Source organism: Drosophila albomicans, chromosome 2R (assembly GCF_009650485.2).
Source record: "Drosophila albomicans strain 15112-1751.03 chromosome 2R, ASM965048v2, whole genome shotgun sequence".
NCBI classification, from domain to species: domain Eukaryota; kingdom Metazoa; phylum Arthropoda; class Insecta; order Diptera; family Drosophilidae; genus Drosophila; species Drosophila albomicans.
This window is the reverse complement of record NC_047631.2, coordinates 26,590,681-26,611,895: the sequence shown is the minus strand read 5'-3', so window position 1 is coordinate 26,611,895 and position 21,215 is coordinate 26,590,681. Positions and strand designations below refer to the sequence as shown.

Below are 21,215 nucleotides of genomic sequence, written 5' to 3'. Positions count from 1 at the left end.
CGTTGGTTTTGCATTTCTTTGTGGCCATTATACAGCCAATTTAGTAATAGATAATCACTTTTATGTGCAGTTTTATCGCGGAACCAAATAAAAGCACAATAACGACAAATCAGCATCGAAAATTTATAAACTATGGCTTTTTAATCAATCCAATGCCATGTTTTTTATTGTTATAATGGATTGTTACTCGTTTCTTTTGCATAAATAAATAGTTTGTGAACTATAAAAGCCATAAATGACATCCAAATGATTTATATAAATTTAGCTAAATTCTCATTTCGATAATTATTTAGTTCTCTGTTTTGTGGTTTATTACATAACAAATGATTAGCTAAATGTTTGTGTTTATTTTTAAATGCTCTTACGTTAATGATTAATTGGCTTACCAAAAGGCAATTAAATAAATATCTTTATAATGTTATTATGATTAATTATGGAAAGCGAAGTTTGTCGTAATTCTAAAGAGCTAATTTTGTAATAATTTCGCATGATATATACATTATTCATTTATTATTTTGTCGTTTACTTTTTGAGGTCTCGTGCAGTTAAAACTGAATTAACACTCTTCAAAAGCTATGTACTTTTGCATGACAAGCACTTTTTGTTGTGTGTTAACTGTTTGTAGTCATAACTCTGATTGTTTGAAGATCACAATGAGCTAGAGTTGAGCTTTCATTTGAGACTTTCTTTCTTTCTTTCACACACACACACACACTTCGAAAAGTGGCTGGCATTAGATTGGAGCTATACGCAATATGCAAGGCATCAATCACTGAGTGTGTGTGTGTGTGTGTGCATGTAAAATGCACTTGAATGCCACTTGACACAGACGCAAACGGCAATGTTAACGGATCCGGTATCCAAGCACGTGCATACGCAATGCCAACGTCGTTGTTGCTGTCGTGTGTTTGGGGCGTCTAACAAAGCGTCTTCTTGGCAAGCAACTGCCAACACTTGACATTCACAATGAATATGCAAGGCACACACACATGCACACACACACACGCATCTACACAGACAATTACCAGTGCAGACGCATTCGCGGCACAGCTTATCACAGCGCTCGAGTAGCGCTTAATAATGCAAGTGGCCAATGCTGCGTATACGCAATCTGACTGTCTTGACAGCCAAGAGGAGATGCTGTTCTCACCCTCCCCCCCTCCTTAGACTGGTGTGAGCTTGTCTATGCGTTGTCTGCCTGCCTGCCTGCCTGCTTGCCTGCTGCATTCATTCAAATGCATTCAGGGTTAAAAGCCGCGTTGTGCCACGCCACGCCACGTTGTATGCAACGTTACGATGAGATAGCGCACGTGATGCGCTTGCTATAGAAATGCAGTTGCATGCAGACAACCGACAGCCGACAGAGTTTGCTTTTGCCCTTTTTCCACATGAAGCGTCACTTTAGACACCTTTCAGTGTTCTCGATTCGCAGCTTTTCAGCGCCTTTCGCCTTTAGTTTTCTGTGCGGCGCCTAATTAGGCACACCTGCCTGTGCCTCGTCTAACTGGCCGAGGCTTCGTGGCAAGCTTGCAACCGGGTTGCAACGCTAAATTAGTCAGCCGCAAAGGTTGAATGACCCTTTTGCCCCCTTTGGCTGAACTCGTAATCCCACCAACAACAACAACACCAGCAAAAACGAAAAAAAAAACACAGAAAACAAAAATGAATATATAGAAATAGTAGTAGAAGAAGACGTAAAGCCTTTAACCAGCTTCAGCTGCAACAATGCAAAAAACGATGGCAAAAAAAAGTGTGCGAGAAGTATGGCGAAAAAAAAGCAAGAAAATCAATTGCATAATGGCGCATGTGTTGCGATCTGCAAATAACACAAAAACAGCAGTAAATTGCAACTCTTTTTTTTCTATACACTTTTGCAGCACGTTTGCCAGAAGTAGAGAAAAACAACAACAACAACAACAGCAATGAGAAGATGTTGCAGTAGAAGAAGCACAAAATTCAACCACCAGGCGACGCCACTCGACTTGCAGTCGAAAGCCAGAGATTTTTGTTGCTGCTGCCATATTTTTTTGTTGCTGTCGGAGACAAATACACCCACACACACACATGTACACACACTCTCGCACACACACACTTAGGCAGACACATGTGTGTGCCCGGCTGGCTGGCAGCTTTTGTTTGCACTCGCACAGGAAGCCATTTAAGTGCGGCTTCTTGAGAAAATTGCCGACGCGACGGGGGCGAGAACGAGCCAGATAAGCGTTGGCCAGAAAGAAAGAGAAACACAGATAACGAGACAGTTTGCAAGAGAAGGAGACAGAACATGAAAGGGATAGAAAAAGAGGTAAAAGGATGTTTCTAACGAGCGCGTCGCGTTGGCTTAATTATTAACAGCAGCAGCAAACTTAGAGTCAGCCAGAGTTGCAGTAAGAGTCAGAGCTGGAGTTGGACCAGGACCAGGAACCGGAGCCGGAGCCGGAGAGAGCTTAACTTTGTGTGAGTGTGTGTGTGTGTTGGGGGCCTATCATTTACGGGGACTTGGAAACCCGCTCAGTGCTAAGCCGCTCAATTGTTGAGCGACTCAAGCGCCTTAATAGGCTTAGCATCGAGTCAACTATCAAAACAAGTCCGATAAAAGCTGCTGCCCTGCATACAGACCGTTTATACTCTATGTGCATACACACACACACACACACACTCACACTCATACATATACTATATAATTTGCTTGTGCTCCAATTGCCACGCAAACAGCTTTGTCAACGCAGCCCAATTGCTCTCTATGTGTGTGTTCCCATTCTGTCTTCGTTTTGTCTGCCTACATATGAGTATGCATATATACATACCAAATGTATGTGCACACACATGTGTGTATGTGTGTGTATTCAACTGTCTGCAATGGCGCCTTCAAGTATGCAATGCTTTCGGTTTGCTGCGCTTCTTGTCAAGCCTCAAGTTGGACTCGTCGACGTCGTCGTCGCCCTCCATTGGCTTTTGTTGTGTCATTTTCTTTTGATTAATTTTTTGTATTTTTATTTTTGGTCACATGCACTAAACAATGTCCATAAGCAACGACTGGCTGCAACGTTACAGGGTGCGCAATTTTTTACACAAATTGGTTGATGTTTAAAAATATTCGTTTAACAGCAGTTTCAAGCTATATGAATTTACAATAAAAAGTAAAAATAGATTACAAAATAAAATAATTAAAAAAATAAGTGTTCGTTTTGACATATAAGTTAAAAATAAAAATAACTTTATTTATTGAGAAAATAGAGCACAGAACAATTATAAAAGGTAATACAAGGATTCGATCTAGTAAATGAAATATAAAAATAGAATTATTTCTATAGAATATAAAGTTATGAAAAAAGTATGGAAGTATGATTTAATAAGGAATATATTACGTTTTACAATATACAACTAAAATTCGGATTTCGCATTTAGTTTATTTAAAATTGCGATTTAAATTTATTTTAAAATATTTATAATTTCTACAGATTATGACTTTGAAAATGAGATTTAAAAAAGAATACCTTGTGTTTGGCGATAATATAATATTAAAATGATATTTTTTGGATTTTACATTTAGTTTATTTAAAATTACGATTTATAGGCAAATAAGAAATGAAAAATGCAACTCTATATGTAATTTATTATATTGCTCAATAAATTGGAAACAAATACAAACTAGTTTTCATTTACATTACATTTAAAATTGAAGTAATTGTATTAGTTATTAAATAAGGTAAATTATTTGCGTTGTTTTATGATAATTTTTGGCGTTAGTGCACAGTGCCAAATAACTAAATAAAAAATAATAAATATTTATTTTTGTAAAGTGAGCATACAACAAATGAACTTATAAATGTGTATACATTTGATTAATAATAAGTTTCCCTTAATAATTGACTATAAATATTTGTTTAAATGAAATATTTGTTTAACATTTAAAAGAGTTGAAGTAAGACCCTATAAAAGTGTGCGTTGTTTATTTATAATGAACGCTGTCTGTCTTAACTTGGCTGCAGCCGGAAGGTTCCACAGGCGGCGCAGTCACAACGAACTGCTGATTATTGCAACAATATCAAGAGCAGCAACAGTGGCAACAGTAGCAGTGGCAACAATAACAACAGCAACAACAACTGGCTGCGGACTCCTCTGACATTTATTTGCAGTCAGTCGCATGTGTCGCCATCAGCGTCAGTCGAGAGATGCTGACGATGAAGCTGACTCTGATGATGAAGATGATGATGAGGCACAAAATATGCCCAAGCGTAGTCCAAACTAAACTGCCAGCTTCTCTCGTCAGTCTGTCTGCCAGCAACCACTACAACAACAACAACAACAGCAGTAGCAGTAAACAAAAAAAAAAACAGAAAATTAAAATAAAACATAAAAAAAAGATGCAGAAGCAGCAGCAGAAGATCGAAACAAACAGACAAATGAGGACGGCGGTGACATGATAGCAGCCGCCTGGGAGCCTGAACGAAGCTTCAACGTCTGCTGCGCGTTGGTCGCAGTTGCTGTTGCTGCTGGCAGCGCAGTTGGCTGTGTCGTCATTGCTGCTGCATGCGTTGCATTTTTACGCCACGTTTTTATGTGTGTTTTTTTTTTCTATATTTAAATACGCTGCGGGTTGCGAAGAGAGCGAGCGAGACTCAGCTGAAGCACTTCATTTGCTTCACAGCTCATTCATGTTTTGTGTCGAGCCTACGACGAGTTGCTGCTGCTGTTGCTGTTGTTGCTGTTGTTGCTGCTGCAGTCAGACAGAGCGTCTGGTCTAAGCCGAGGTAAACACTCCTCGACAGAGTCTCGCTTGTCTCGCTTTGCCTCATGTTTTGCCTCACCTACTTTCTGCACTTAGACATGCGGCTGCCACTGCCGTTGCTGTTGCTGTTGCTGCTGCGGTGGTGGCTGCCTCGACATACAACAGCAGAAAAAAAAGCACAGGCTGAAATAAACCTCCCCAAACTGCGGCGTCGTTGTTTGCTGCTCCCTCGCGGCCTATGTCTGCGCCTCTGGTTTGCTGCCGGGTTCTGGGGTATCGCTTACAACAAACACTTGCAACGTTTGCAAAGCTTCTGCTCCGCCGCACGGTCGTTGCCGCCGCCGTTGCATTCGCTCTCTCTCTCTCCCTGGCTTGGTGCGGAGGCGACGTTAACGTTAACGCTAACGTTAACAGCTACGTCGACTACGTTAACGGCGGCCTTCCTTTTTTTTCTGTGCTTTTTTTTTTGCTGGTTTTTTGCTCGAGCAGGCTTCGCCGAGCTTGCTCTGCTCTCAGTGTCTGCTCTCTCTTTCTACACAAATCGCGTTGGCTGCATGTGCGGCATAAGTTGCATGCAACGCCGTTGCCAGTTGCCAGTACGTTCGCGTGCTTTGCATACTTTGGTTGCGTTTCATTTTTTTACGGCTGTTGCTGCTGCTGAGCGCGCGCGAAAAACAAAAAAAAAACAAAAAACTCTCAACGAAAACACTCACGTGCACATTTTCCAAGTTTTTGGTTGCTTTATTTTCGATTTACGATTTTCCATTTGCCAATTTCGATTTTCCATTTCGGGCATTTCGGGCATTTGTGCAATTTTCAATTGTCGCGACCTTTTGCTGCATTTTCGTTCGCTTCGTGTGGCAATCAACGCACACGACACAAGTTGCGACCGGCTTTTTGGCAAATTGCGTGATTTGTGCGCCATTTTGTGGCGCCACGTTGTTTTCCGCCGGTGTTTTTCGCCACTTTTTCGCGCCATTTTTGTTGCAGCTATCTAAGCTATCAGCCACGAAAATTACATGGCATAATTGTGTCAAGTGGAGCGGACTATCATTGTGTGGCATGTGTGGCATGTTTAGCCTGCAGCTTGACTTTTAGTACAACAACAATTACAATTACAACTACTACTACAACGACAACTACAACGACAACAAGTGGCACACCCGATTATGTCTTAATGGGCGCTCTAAGCTCCGCATGAACTCATACAAATTTAGTGGCGAAACATTTGGCTATTCTGTTTACGACTGAAGCAAAAGCTGCGTTTAACTGCCGCAAGGATTAAGTGGCACTTCAACAACGAACGCTACAAACGCTCTACAACACTCCAACACTCCAACACTATAGCACTACACAACACAACACAACACTCCACCATAGTGCGGCATTGCAGCTGTTGCAACTGGGATAAAGTTAAAGTTAGTTGGCCAATTATCTCCTAACTTAAATTGTAAGTAACAAAAATTGTTGGCAACTTGTTTATATTTTAACGGGTGAAGGTCGAAAGAATTAATATAGAAATTTTAAATGTTTGTTTCAAATTAATTTAGGAATTTTCGAATTTGATTGTGGCCTGGAATTAGATTAAACTGTTTATTTTTCTTTCGATTATTTGATGGTCGTAAAAAGAAATGCAGAAATTTAAAATTCATATTTTTATTTAGCTTAGGCATATTTGAATATTTTTGTTTATTTTCTATATTATAAATTGATGACATAAAATGTCTTACATTTAACATGCAATTTAATTATAATTAGATCTCTGGTTCTAGGAAAAAAGTTGTATTGGAAAATATTGTATGAAATATAAAATATTCAGATGAAAAAAATAAAAATTGTTAATCTTCAATAATATTACGCTAATTTTTATTTAAATTTAGAGTAATAATATACCAAATCGTTTATTTTTTTATTTTGTATTAGTATAAATTAGCACTTTAATTGTTTGATAATTTTTGGAGCTGTTGTCGATTTTTGGGTTATACAATAATAACTACAATCTTAATGAATTCTGAAAATTTGGGTTTGATCAGATAAAAATTGTGGAAGTTATTCAAGAAATTCGGATTTTAGTTGGCTTGGCTGCCAATCTGGTTTATTTTACACTCTATGGTATATTTTGAATGTTGTAAAATCGCAATATACCAAATATAGCCTTTGGTATATTTTTCTCGGGCAATAGTCTCGCGGGTGACAATAACCCATTTGAATTTTTAAAGCAATTTAAATTTAAATTTATTTTAGCTATATAGATTATTGAGTTTAGCAATAAAGTGCCGAAATAGTACAATCAAACTTATTAAAAAAACTATATAAGGAAACTAGTTAATAAATTGCTTCAGATATTTATTTTCACTTTCATAGTGCACCACTAAAAACCGAGTTGCATACAGCATTTAATTGAAGTGCTCTGCATTTTCAAATCTTTACTTACACCAAAAAATATGAATAGCTACAAATGAATGCCCAATTTTTTTTTTCCTGCGCAGACTTTTGTAGACATTGAACAAGACTCCTTTCAAGTTGCGAAGAAGAAAGAGATATTTGTATTCGTATATATAAATATGAAGAGTGAACGGAAACCGCAGAAATGTCGGTCCTTGACAACTCGTCTTAAATTTGCATAACAAGCGACAAACGAGTCCTGCTCTCAGTGTTCGCTTCTCGGTTAAAATCCTCAAGTTGTAATTATGTGCAAACAAACGCAGCAAATGCAATTTCAATTAAGCAACAGCAAAGTCGCTGATGGAAGGCAAGGGAGGGGAGCGGAATGCAAGGGAAGAAGAGAGAAAAAAAAAGTGAAATCGAATCCGTTAACATCACACGCTTTGTTAAGCAGACCCTCGCATAAGAAAGATGCCACTCCAGCTCTCTCCATGGGGGCTCTTGTGAGGCTTCTCCTCCTTTCCAGGGCCAACCGCAAGTGCGTAGACTGTCAGAGGCTGGAATGCAACGAATACGAATACGACTACGAATTTGAGTGTGAGTACGGGTACTCGTTGTGGCCTCCACCTTCCTTTACTTACGTGTCTGGCTGGAGTGCTGAGTGCCGTGTACCAAGTGCCAAGTGCAGCGTCAGGTGCACTGACATTGACGCACACAGCAATCCAGTAACAGCAACAGCAACAGCCACGGCAACAGCAACTGCGTTGGCAACTGTGACGATGACGATGACGGCGACGACGACGACGACGACAAATGCGACAGCAATGTTAGGGGAGCCGCCACAGCCAGCTGTTGCAAGTGCGCCCAGCAGCAGCAGCCAAAGCAGTGTCTGCTTCAAATTTTTGTTGCAAAAACCTTGAGCCCAAAAACAAACCCGCTCTTTGCTCGTGCTGGGCGCCTGTTAGCAAGCAGCCCCGTCTGCAAGCGCTTTCCAGTCGAGCATTGCATTTCGCCTGCAGTCGTCTACTTTTCATTATTCGCATACCCTGTAAAGACACGAAAGTATGAGTATGTGCTGTGTTAGTAAAAGTAAATTCAACTAAAAGCTTAAAACTTAGATACATTATTTAATAATTTTCACATTTTATCTATATAGTAGGAGAGTATTTAGTATTTACTTAAATTGAGTAAAGAAGATCAAAAGTTAATAAACCCATTCATATTTTCATTAATTTTCAAAATTTCAAAATGAAAATCAGTCAAATTTGGTGAAACACTATAAAGTGCAAATCAGTAATTAATAATTATTATTGTATTATTGAATATTGTTCAATGCATTTTTTTTAATTAATCAGGAAAGGAAATATTTTTTTTTATTAAGCACATGTTCTTTTCTGAAATTTCATTTCATATTATCTTCAAAAAGTGTTTATATTATAAAGCTAAGTTATTATTATGCCTTATTATTTTAGGATATAGCCTAAAAGCTTCCTAGCTTTACAATAGTTGTGTCTGCTAATTAATAAAATCTATCTATTATAAACCAAATTATACATTTTTACATGATTTTTGGTTTTGTATTCGTTGAACATTTTACTATTTTAGAGAGCATCTTATAGTCGATCATTCGAGGGCTTTTGTTTTTTCTGCATGCGCTGCACGCTGTGTGTTTTGTCAACATGGCTAGCCCGGCAAATTCAGTTTGAGTTCCAACTCCCAACTTGCAGCAACAGTTACAATACTCCAGCTCCAGCTCCAGCTCCAGCTCTAGCTCCAACTCTATCGCCAGCTTCATTTCTAGGCTCCCGCTCTTCAGCTTTTGAGCTTTCAGCTCCCAACTGCAGCATTGTGTGCCTTTTTGTGTGCATTGTTGTTAACTGAAGGTTGGAGGTTGGCAAGCAGAGAGCAGAGCAGTGAGCAGAGTAGAGAGCAGAGGAGTCGTCGTTGCAGTTAATTGAAAATACTAAATTTCCACTGTCTAGACGGCAAATTATATGACAATTGTTAGCGAGCATGTTTGACTTTCATATTAAAATTAATTACTTAGGCTGCTCTGCATAACAAAAAAAAAAAGAAAAAACTGGACACTGAATAAACATTAGAGCGCAATCTATTAAACTAGTAAATTACAATAATGCAAATGCATAATTCGGCTTATTAAATTGTCGAGTCTAGGGATAATTAGAAAACGCTTTTAACTTAAAAGATAATATTGCAAGCTGCAATTTGCAGTTAACATAATGCTAATGCAATTAATATCGAATATGAATATGTTTGTTGGGCATATTATTAGCCGAGTCGATGATGATAAACCATCGCAAAATGTGTGCATAAAATTTAATTAGTCAATAATTCAGTTTAGTGAGTTGATTATTCGAATATAATTCACAGATTTGTGCAATTTTCGCACATTGCAAACGAATTCACAAACGCAATCGCAATCGAAATGGAAATCGAATTCGTATATAATTAATGCCATAATTGCAAATGCATTAAAGTTAAAGGAAATCTCATAAACAGGAAATTGAACAAAATTTGCACAATATGCAATTACTAACGGAAATCGTGCGAAAGCAAAACACCTTTGACAATTGCAATTGCTCCACATATATCCACATATATACACAAACAGAAGAGATTGTAATTTGGCACTTAATAAACAATGAAATTGAAAATTTAAGACGCTTATCTTATCTGGGGAGTCGAAGGCGTATGAATTGTTCAAGTATGTAAATTTTGACATTACAGTCATGCAAGTAATTACACTGACCGCCTGAATGCACCAAAGATTTTATGCATTTCTCAGTTGCAGCTGATCACATGCATGAGAGTGCATAAATATATATAGTATATATATATATATATATATATATATATATTTGTTATCTGACAGTGCAGCAGCAGATTCATTAACTGTCTTGGAAAATCAACTTTGCCTTTTGCCTCAACAAAAACATCTTCTGCTGCCAAAATTGACTTTACTGATTTTGCCTTTTGCATTTTATTACGTGTTTATTATGCTAACAATGCGAGAAAAGTTCAAGTGAAAATGTGTGTCTGTCTATGTGTGTGTGTGTGTGCGTGTGTAGTTGCAACAGTGGCAAGTGTAAACAGTGGCGCAGCATGCGTAAGTGGACAAGTTGTTGGCTTTGCACAAACTACAAGAAATCAACTTTAAAACATGAGAAACTCTTAATGAAATTCTGGCATTAATGAAACTTTTCAAACTCTCAAACTCAACGGAACATCTTAACTATTTAGGCAGCACAACTTTCTAAATAAACCAAAGTGTATAATAGGCAATCCATTTGAGCTGAGTGAGAGGATTTCTTATATTTGTTGATTTTTGTAAATACTTTTTTATTAAATGTGGAATTCGGAATTGACAAATTTGTTAAAACAACACACAACAGCTTTAAAAACGCCAGCAATCTGTGTATTCTCTTTGCAATTTGCAAAAACACATATCGTAGTCATATTTTTCGAGAATGAAACAACTTTATTGGCAAACAGACTCTGTGTGTGTGTGTGTGTGGCAATAATCAATTCGTAGTGGCTTTTGGCAAATGCATACTTGATATTGTGTTTTCATGCTAGAAATGTTTAGCCATGGAATGTATTTCTCTTTCTCTGTCTCTCTTTGCACTCAAGGCTTAAAATCAATATAATTTATTAGTCTGCAGTTTCATCTGCTAACAGTTTGAGCTGAGCTGAGCTGCAGCAGCTTGGCTCCTTTCTCTCATTAACATTTTGGGGGCCCCTTTTGAAATATGTATGTCATATGAAATGCTGTTGATTTTGGTATTTGGCACCACAAACATGTATTTGATCAATTGCAAAAGGCAGCCAAGCAGGCTCGGGCTCGTTCTCTGGGCTCAACTTGAACTCAATTCACAAATGAAATATCTTATAAATATGTATGTATCCAAAGAGTGTGTGTTAATAAATCAACGCACAGACGATGTCGCCTTGGACTCCACTCCACTTAATGACAGCTGCAGCCTGGCCATAAACTGTAACCACATAACATATTTTCATTAGGGTGTTTCTTTAAATTCGTTGGCATGTGCCTTCGCACGAGTGGGCACCTGGTCTAAAGCCAGACGAATGTGTTAAGGAAATGGCAGCAGATATATGTATGTATGTATATACATATTCGTCTAGTGACAGCAGCCATTTGCATTTCATTTTTCGACAAGCAAAATATTTTTCAGGCACAAAACAGACACAGAGAATGGGACAACTTGTCTGTGAGTATAAATAGTTAGATGACTTCCTTTTGTCTTTTGTCCAAGACCAAAGAGGCTGTGTCTGTGATTCTCTCTGTCTCTGTGTGTGTGTGTGTGTGTGTGCTTATAGTCCATCTGTCATTTTAAGTGGCTTATTCATATGCAAGTGGCTTCCGGGGCTAAACATATTCAAGTGTTTTAGTGGCCCGTGTACATGACCGAGCATTCTCATTAAGTGCTTATAGGCTGCCAGCACGCAGTATGGAGTTGAACAATGACGAGCTATTAACACAAATTGATATACCTTGCCCTTGTCGCTCGCTCTTGACTTCTCTCACACTCTCTCACAACGGAGAAGTATTGCATACTTTTGTGGGCAAACGGAAGTGACAGTTCATATTAAGCATACGCACAGTTGTGTAACATAAGTTTGCTTTCACTTTTCGGACTACAATTATTCTTTCTCTCTTTCTCTCTCTCTCTCTCTTGCAGTCTCCGCGTTGCTATGAAGGCAACGGCCAACAGCAGCAGCAGCAGCAGCGCCGCCAGCAGCAGCAACCACTTGGAGCCACTGGCGGCTGGCAGCAGCAGCAGCGGCAGCTGTAGCACAAAACCACGACTGCCCAAGGTCTCGTTCGCACCGCTGGACGTTGGAGGCCCCTCGGCAGCCACGTGATACGCGAACATGCCGCAGCACAACATCGTTTGCGAGTGGCTGCGCACCATCGGCCTTACGCAATACGGCGAAAGTTTCCTCGAGAACGGTTACGATGAGCTGGAGATATGCAAGCAAATTGGTGAAATCGATCTCGATGCCATCGGCGTCGACAATCCCTCGCATCGCGGCAAACTGCTGAAGAGTGTGCGCACGTTGCGTGAAAAGGGCGCAGCGATTGTGTATGTGCTCATCAATGATCCGAAGGCGATTAGCAATAGCAACGAGATTCTAGCCTCCGACTGTGATACGCCCGTTACAATGAAGGAACTGGAGGCGGTCATGAAGCGGCATCTCGAGGCCGATGGCATTCGGTTGACAGCGCATCCCTATTCGACGCCGGTAAGTATGTTAATATATTCGTACGTAGTTGTAAGCTTATCTTATCTTTCGGCCATTTTGTTTACCGCTTGCAATTTGCATGCTCACTAAACTCCACAGGGGGCATATCATAGTTGTTATTGTCGCTGTGTCGGTGTGTTGTTGTTGTGGCTGCAGCGTGTCACAGTCGCCGCCACGTTTTGCTAGTTTCATTTTTTTTTTTTTTTTTTGGGGTAATGGTCAACAACGTTTGGGGACACCGCCCGGCGAGCTGTGTGCGCTCTAATGTGAAATTAACACGATTTTAATTTAGTTAAACCGAGTGGCCAACCGCACGCGTCTGACGCTCCGCTCCCCCCGCCCCTTCGCCACACAAAACATGGACCGCCCATTGTGCGGCTCTCGCTGTTGCATTGCTCCTCCGTTAACGCTGTAAAGTTTATTTTATAATATGTCGGTTGGGGTTTTTGCCTTTGCCCCAGCGTGTTGGGAAATGTTTTTGTGGGTGTTTTTCCGCTTCTCGTAATTGCCGGCTGGCGTAAACAAATTGGGACACAGTAACGGCAACGGCAACGGCAACGCCAACGACAGCAACCACACTCGGCAGCAACAATTTAATGATTTGCCGATGCAAACATTTTGTGCAACACTTGCAACATTGCCCAAAATGTTGGCACTAGACACGCACGATAAAGCGGCACAGCGGCGCAACAATGTAGTCATAATGCAAATGCTGCAACATGTCGATGATAAAAAAAAAAATAGAAAACAAACAGCAATTGTTCTTGACAGTGAAGAGAGTTGAACGACTAAAAGATATGCTGTACAGTAAATTATTTTCAGCAGGTATTGTTATCACAGGGAATAGTTTATGATATAATTTGAGACTTTTACATTTTGATAATAGTTAGAGGTTTATTTATGATGAATTTGAAAATTTAATTTACTTGCAGTTAAAAATTTAACAAGACTTTAGCTTACCATTCCTTAAATACTAAGCTTCAGACAATTGTAAATTCTAGTATTCATTTTTATATACTTTTTTTTAACCTTTTTGATTGTATTAGGAAATTTATTTGTTACTTCGATTTACCTACTAATGTTTGCAACACAATAGTGAAGGAACTATTCAGATTTTAGCCAAATTTTCCTAAAGTTCCAAACCTTAGAAGGAATTGCAATTTGATTTTATTTATATCATTTTAATATTTTTAGAATATGGAGAACTTTTTTCATTTAAGAGTTTAATCCACTATTTATGTGCAACATTGTAGCTTAATAATATATTTCGAATTTATTCAACTTTATTTCTCTAACTCTAAATTAAAATGATTAGAAATTTCGAGTTTTATTTTATATTTAATTTGTTTTTTTGGAACTTTTTATCATAAACAAATCATATCATAATGTATCAGCCCTTGTGCTATCTTCAATCACCACAGAGTATTGCAAATATAGAGCACATTGCAGCTGAGGATGCACTTCAGACTCTGTAATTCTGCAAACTGTGTCGCAACTGAAGCGATTTCAATGCGAAATAGTCTTATCGAACAAGACTTGACATCAAAATTTGTTGCAGCAATGCAATTTTAATCAGTTGACAAAATATGATTTGTTCAGCTTGCGTTGCTTACTTCGACTATCTTGGGATATGTGTTGATATATATTTCTTTTGGAAGCGTGTCAAGCGTTGTCCGTGATTTGCATGAATCCACAGTGTGTCCAAAAGTACGCTCTCAGTCAGCTTGTGGCAGCAATGGGAACACGGGCTCAAAACATGTCACTGGTTCAGGGCCGCTTTGCATTTGCTCGCAGTTGAGGAATGAAATAATAAATGCAAAGTGTGTGTGTGTCTGCTGCTTTTATTTAAAGTTGCATATTTGTGGCAAAGCGAGTGTGGCAAGTTTGTGTGGAAGTGGAAGTGTGGGAAGCGTATTCAGACAGGCGACAAGCGACTCTGTCGGCCTATTGAGCACGCATAGTGCTGACACTTTGCCAGCCACTCAGCTGATGTTTATTATGCAGGCGAGCGCGGTGGCATTTCCGCTCAACGTTCGCCATCACTTGCCAAAGTGCCAATGTGGCAATGTGGCAAAGTGGCAAAATGTTGCAGTTTGATGATGAGGCACGCAGCAAAGTGTCAGACTCGTTCTCGTTCTCCATCTCACTCGCCCGCTGGCTTTGTGTGTTTTTGTGGAAACTTTCGACATAGGCTGCAAACTGCAGCTGCCTTGCATTTTAATTAGCAATTGTTATTCTTTTTTATGGGGAGTGAGGGTGGAAAGCAAGGGGAGGAAGGTGGGGAATCGAGAGGAAGTGCTACTTAACATAGTTTGCCTTGGCAAATGTAGCCAAATATTTACAGTTGTTTTGGCAACATTTTCGTTTGCCACGTGTCGTATGCGCAATATCACGTTCCGGACACAAATTGAAATGCAACTTAAATGCGGTAATAAAATTATATGAAATGGAAATGCAGTCAAGTGAAAATGTATGTTTGTCTCTCTGTCTCTCCATCTGTCTGTCTTTCTGTCTGCCTCGACAGGTGTCTGCAGTCGTGCGGGACTACAAAGATATCACTAGAGGGTAGCTAAAATAAGAGAAGAGGGGAGAGAAGTCTGACGCTCTGTGCTCAGACTTGTTAGCTTCTGGGTGCTTGCCGCTGTCTGGGGCATGTTGATGCGCGCAACTTCAACTAATTGCACTTTGCGCTGATGAGGCAGACATGAGTGTGCAAGCGTTGAAAGTATGTGCATGTGTGTGTGTGAGTGTGTGTGTGTATTGTTGTCACTGTCTGACTGACAGTTGCAGACAAGTTGCATTTCAGCACAAATGTTTGCATGGTTGCGACTCTAAATGAATTTGCCCAGCGGCAGCAGCAGCAACAGCAGCCACAAGAGAAAGCAGACACAGAGAAAAGGAGACAAACTGAAGCAATAGAGAGGGGAGTCTAAAGTCTTTTGGTCGCTTTGAATGTCAAGCAGGACAACATTTAAGTGGCAGTCTTACGCTAATTACCGGAAGATATTAACACTTGTCTCACTGACCCTGAAGTTGTGCACGTCTTCAACTTTGATTTTGATCTGCTTCGCAGGAGGGAAAACGCGGTTATCTGGAAGGACTTGCAGCGCACTACAGCAAACAGATCAATATGCCGTATGAGGATGTGTTGGATGCCATCGAGCAGGTGCGTCTGTCCAAGTGGAAGGAGCGACATGTTCGCATCTCCACAGGACACACGCTCACCCGGCGTGGCGGCGTCTCATCGAGTGGAGCGAGCAGCAGCGGTTGCAGCAGCGGGGGAAGTCGACTCGTTGGCTCCTCGGTGCTGCCGACGAGCCACAGTCAGCCACTTTATGTGCCTGGCAAGTATTTGGTAAGCAGAAAGAGAAGTGCACATTGACTTTTTATGTGCGATTCACTTTACGACCTAAGGCAAAAAGGTAATCAGGCCGTGGTTCTAATTCATTTCGTTTATTATGCATGGTGCCATCAGCCATCGAGTTGCCTGTCAAATCGCGAGGAGAACGAGATCTATAGCTACACACAGAACGATTTGGCCAATCGGATGGCCCGCAATGCCATCGACTCGAAGTCGGCGCTCAATTTGAATGGCATGCAACACAGTTATCCCGGCGCGCGCACCAATTTCTTTTACGATTTTTCGGCAACAGGTAAGAATGAGCCGGAGACTGAGTGAGTGAGTGAGTTAAGGGACACACACGCGAGAGATGCTGCCACAAATGAGCATGTATTGCATGTGGTTACCCAGTTTGTCGGCTGTTTGGTTTTTATGGCTTTTAATTCAATTAAATTGGTTTTGCGCTTCTCTCACTTCTCCCACTCCCTCACTCACTCACTTTCTGACTTCTCAAATCAATCTATCTGTTTATCGGACTGACTGTTTGATTGTGGCTTTTATTATTGGCTTGATTTCTTTACTCGCTCTTTCTCACTCTTTCGAACATTGCAGAAGGCCGCAACAAACACAAGCAACGACGCACGGTCTTTGCACGCTTTCTGCAGGGTCTGAGGCAAAGTGGAGACGAGCTCAACGCCACCGAGGGAATGCAATTAAAGGTGAGCTCAAACCTCCCACTTGTCTTGGAGAAAAGAGATTTGTATGTTTCTGCCAAAGTTTAATGTGTCTTCTTTTTTTATAATATTACCGATTTGATTAGTCAAAGTTTATTGACTATATAAAGTGAGGAAGAATTTGCAGCTTAGTTAGGTGTAAAAGCTGTTCAATTTTATACGATATACATTTGAAATAATAAATGTATCAAAAGAATTATTTAGTTACCTAAAATCAAACTTAATAAATACCAGAAAAGTAATAGTAATAGTCTTTTTTTTAATTCAAGAAATTCATTAATATTCCATGATTTCCTTAGCAGCTTCGTATACTTGATTTATTTAATTTTTTGCATAATCTGACAAATTTTATTCAAAATAAAGTTAAAAAAATAAATGTATCAAAAGCATTATTATATTATATATGAAAACAACTTTCAAAATTTCTTAAAATAAAATATTAAAGGTTACTTTAAAATATATTAAATGCTTTTCTTATAAGTTACGTATACTTAATATAAATTATTTTTTTTTTATCAATAAAAATTGTTCATTTTATATCAAAGTCAGCTTAAGAAGTACTTAAAATGAAACATTGACATCCTTAACGACTTTCAAAAGCCGCGCTTTACTAAGAATTTAGGTATACTTGATTTTTGTAGAGCTTGCTAATATTGTCACCCCTGCGTATACTTAATATATTGTTGGAAATGTCATTAATGTGAATAATACGCATACTTAATTTATTTTAGAATTTTTGAATATTATTACTTATTTGTATTTAATATATTATTTTTAACTTCGATTAACTTTTGATTATTCGCCATTTCCCAAAAGTAAATTGCCAAAAAATGATTTTGAAATTACAAATAAAACGAAGTGAATGTTTGTGGTTATCTTTAGCATTTGATGTTCCCTCATTATGTTTTTCGCATTATTTTGTGTGTTGTCCATATTATCAACTTTAAAGCATTTTCGCCCACAATGTTCAAAAAGTTTTTCGAATGTTTTGTCGAATTTTTGCAATGGCAAACTTTTGACCTCAGGCGCCATTCCCTCAACTTGTAAAATTAAATTAAAATATAAAAACCGCGTAAACCTACAAATAACAACAAGAGACAAAGCGAGAGCGAGAGAGAGTGTGAGTGTGAGTGAGAGGGAGAGTGTTAGTGCGAGTGAGAGGACAGAAGTTGGCAGCTGGGCAGCAGGAATGAAGTAAAGAAAGAAAGAAAAAAGTTATCAAGACTAAGCCGATAAAAGGCAATTACCGTTAATTGCGTTGCCTCGTTGTGCGACGGGGGGCGTTGCACGAAATGACAAAACAGAATTGCAAGAGGCCAGCAGGAAGGATTGATAAGCGGGTGGGCAGGAAGAGTAAGAGGAGACTGCATGCAAATGGCGGAACAACAGAGATGGAGATGGAGATGGAGACGGAGACGCAGACCGACAATGACAGCGACAACGAGAGTGAGTCAGAGATGCAGCTGCAGTGGCAAGTGGCAGATAGGATGTAGCAAGTGGCAAGTTGGCAAGTGGCATTGCCAGGTGGATGGCATGTCCGCTAGGACTTTCACGGATTGCAGCACGTTCGAGAGATGCGAAAGACTGACTGGATGGGCTGGCCTAAGGGCTCCGCACTCATTTGCACCTTTGCGCGTTTGCTTTTTGCGGTTGCCATCACCGGATGCTGATTCCCTCTACACACGATTGTCCTTTTTTTCGGCAACAAAAACCCAAACAAGAACAACGATAGTGACAACAACAACAACAATAACAACAACAATAGCAGAAGCAACAACGACAACGACAACATCGCATTTGTTTTTATTATTTCAGGCGTGGCAAAAGTGTTTTGTTTTTTGTGTGTCTCTTCTTTTTTTTATTTTTGTTGTCGAGTCCTGTTCTCGCTCTCTCAGGAGTTTATAACTTTTCGTGTTTTACGGTTGTTGTCCGGCGCTTCCTTTTCGCCCAGCGACAACGGTCTTCTGTCTGTCTGTCTGTGTGTGTGTGTGTTCCCCATTTCTTTTGTTGTCGTCCTTTTTTGTTGCTGTTCATTTAATATTTAAGCGCAATTTGCTGTTGCCGGGCGCAACAGACTCCCCAAGTCTTTGTGTATATAGTATTTTGTGTACTGTGTTGGAGTTCTGTGGTCAATTTTCAAAATGACTTGGGCTAAGCACTGGCGACAATTGTGGTTCCGTTGCGTTCTTTTTTGGACTGCCATCGCACCACCTTCAGCTTCAGCTTCAAACTTCAGCTTCAGCAACAGCGGCTACGTTTGTCCTCTGGCACTCATTACGCTTTTTACCATGCTGTAGAAGATTCTGGAGCTGGGGGGTGAAACAGACCACACCAAACCATTTGCGTTCCACCCCGCCACCAAAAGGTCAGAGACGCGTATGTATAATTCTAAACTTGGCTCTCTCTCATTATGCGGTCTGTTGCGGAAATGTTGCTTTAGGGAAATTTCTCTGTTGCTCTTTCATTATATTTGCCTTGGCCAGCGAGCGCTTTTCATTTGACATTTTCATTTGACATTTTCATTTTCATTTCATTTTCATTTACTTTTGTTCTTTTATTGTGGTTTGTCCAGAGGTGTCGATTTGTTTTATGCCCTGGTCAAGCACTAGCTGCTTACGTTAATGAAGTAATCATGAGGCCAGAGCACAATGCTAACTTATTCCATGCATTTATCTTTATCACTATATTCTCAGACCAACGAACGCTTGAGAAGCTGCGGCACCATGAAGCGACCGGAACCACCACAGGACTTTGAGAAGACTATACAGCGAGTAAATATAACTGACCTCACCTGACCCTCTTCCACGTCTCTCTCTCTTTTTCGTTTGCTAAAACAGTTTCCATTTAATATCTACACTCGCAGCTAAAGACGCAGAAGGCGGCCCAAAAGAAGGCGGCAAGTGCGCCGCGGGACATTGCGTTGCACGAACGGAACAAGGAGGTGGCCCACAGTCTGGCCAACGAGATGCCATTGAACAATTATACAAAGCATCCCTAGGACACGGCCATCAGCATAGATGCTGCATAAGATTTACACATTTAACATTTAAGCATCAAGTGGGATTTAAATTAGTTGGGATCAGGTGATAGACACACACACACACACTTTAAGAGAACAAACAAAACAGAGAGAGCTATACGTGTTTAAGCAATAATCGAGCAGTGTAATATGGTGATATTGAACAGTGTAAGATTTAGTTTAACAACAGAGATTAACAAGTATAAAAGACAAGTACAGAAAACAGAAGTAAAGTAAAAAAAGTAAATTAAATTAAAGTAAAGTAAAGTGAAAAGAAGTAAATGAAAATTAAGTAAATTAATTTAAAGTAAAGAGAAGAAAAACATAATAAAGTATAGTAAAGTTAAGTATAATAAAGTAATGTAATGAATAATAAATTAACGTAAAGTAAACTGAAGTAAAGTAAAGTAAAGACAGGCTCAACAGCTACAGCAAGCATCTATATCTATACTCGTATAACATCGTTGATCAAAAACTTATATTTTTATTTCATTCATTCAATCCATTTTCAAATCAATCAAAACTTCTCCAAAATTCACACAAAGATACACACACACACATATACTGGAAACCAAACTCAATGCGATTCGCCAATTCGCCCAAAATTCAGCTTCAATTATTTAGACATCGCAATAACAAGCGGCAAGTGCATTAGAAACTCTCTGCAAGGAATGTTGACAGAACGCGAAATTCCAACAAGCTTAACGCTGAATCAACACGAGCACAAACACACCCGATTATACACACACACAAACACAGACACACACACACACATACATAGATAGATATACTGAGAGCAGAGCACTCAAAATGGCGCAAAGTTGCAGCAACCGCAGACGCTGCACAGACAATCTGGCAAAATGCAGCAGCAATGGGTGAGGTTTGGTTCGCCAGGGTTTTCGGCATTTCGAGTGCATCGATTTTGGTCTTTGGTTTTTCATGCAGGCTGCAAGGAAGCTGAGGGGGAGTGACGATGAGAGAGCAGGAGGAAGAGGAGAGTAGAAGGTTCAAATGCTGCCGTTGGCTTTTTTGCATTTTAATTGCATGTCGCGCAGAAAAGTATGCAACGAAGTTGACACTGGTCCAGCTGAAGCAAAATCCATCTCTCTGTCTCCTTCTCCTCCACATCCACCTCCTTCTCTATCTGTTTTTGTGCGCCAGCAAATGCGATTTGCATTTTGCAGCATTGGAAAATTCGCTTCTAATTTTGTTTGCTTTTTGGCCAAAAGGCACAAAAATACTCGATAAATGCACTCGCGGTTGTCTTTGGCGCGTCTCACCTCACTCACACTCCACTCCGTGAAAAACATTTTGGTCCGACTGCATTTATTATTAAATGTCTGCGGCACCTTATGGAGCTGCCAAAATTGAAACATTTAGCGGATACGTGAGTGCGAAACAGCAAACTCTCGCACTCTCGCTCTCTCTCAACTAAGGCTATTAAATGGCGGAATGCGTGTTGCTGCCATTGCCAAAGCTATTTCCGTTTCCGCATCAGGTTATTTTTTTTTTTGTAGTAGGGTTTGGCTGCTCTGGTCGTGATTAGCCAAAGTACTTTGTTGGCAGCGACAGAATGAAAGTGTGTTGTTGTGTTCTGCCAATCGAATTCGCCTGAATACCGTTCAACAATTCCCAATTTAGCCGATCTGCAGCAGCAGCAGCAGCAGCAGCTGAATGCATTTCATTTACAAATGAAATTTAGCGTAAAGTGATGTCTATAAC

General features: G+C 39.8%; 1 protein-coding gene across 2 annotated transcripts; it reads left to right on the top strand.

Moving 5' to 3' along the window:
• The first annotated feature begins 5,861 nt into the window (after positions 1–5,861).
• LOC117576301 (uncharacterized) lies at positions 5,862–20,468 on the top strand. Of its 2 annotated transcripts, none has more exons than XM_052007125.1 (7): positions 5,862–6,147; positions 11,836–12,400; positions 15,474–15,755; positions 15,876–16,053; positions 16,353–16,459; positions 19,168–19,245; positions 19,338–20,468. In XM_052007125.1, the coding sequence occupies exons 2-7, from the start codon at positions 12,029–12,031 to the stop codon at positions 19,470–19,472; spliced, it is 1,152 nt and encodes a 383-aa protein (XP_051863085.1). In that variant the 5' UTR covers positions 5,862–6,147; positions 11,836–12,028; the 3' UTR covers positions 19,473–20,468. The 2 variants fall into 2 exon arrangements, with proteins under 2 accessions (XP_051863085.1, XP_034116846.1); XM_034260955.2 differs by having other exon boundaries at positions 5,862–6,179.
• The last annotated feature ends 747 nt before the right edge of the window (positions 20,469–21,215 follow it).

Coding starts and splice junctions, on each gene's coding strand:
- LOC117576301 (XM_052007125.1), top strand. CDS start 12,029: ATGCCGCAGCACAACATCGTTTGCGAGTGGCTGCGCACCATCGGCCTT. Junction 16,054..16,352: donor TTACGATTTTTCGGCAACAG/GTAAGAATGAGC, acceptor CGAACATTGCAG/AAGGCCGCAACAAACACAAG. Junction 19,246..19,337: donor TTGAGAAGACTATACAGCGA/GTAAATATAACT, acceptor CTACACTCGCAG/CTAAAGACGCAGAAGGCGGC.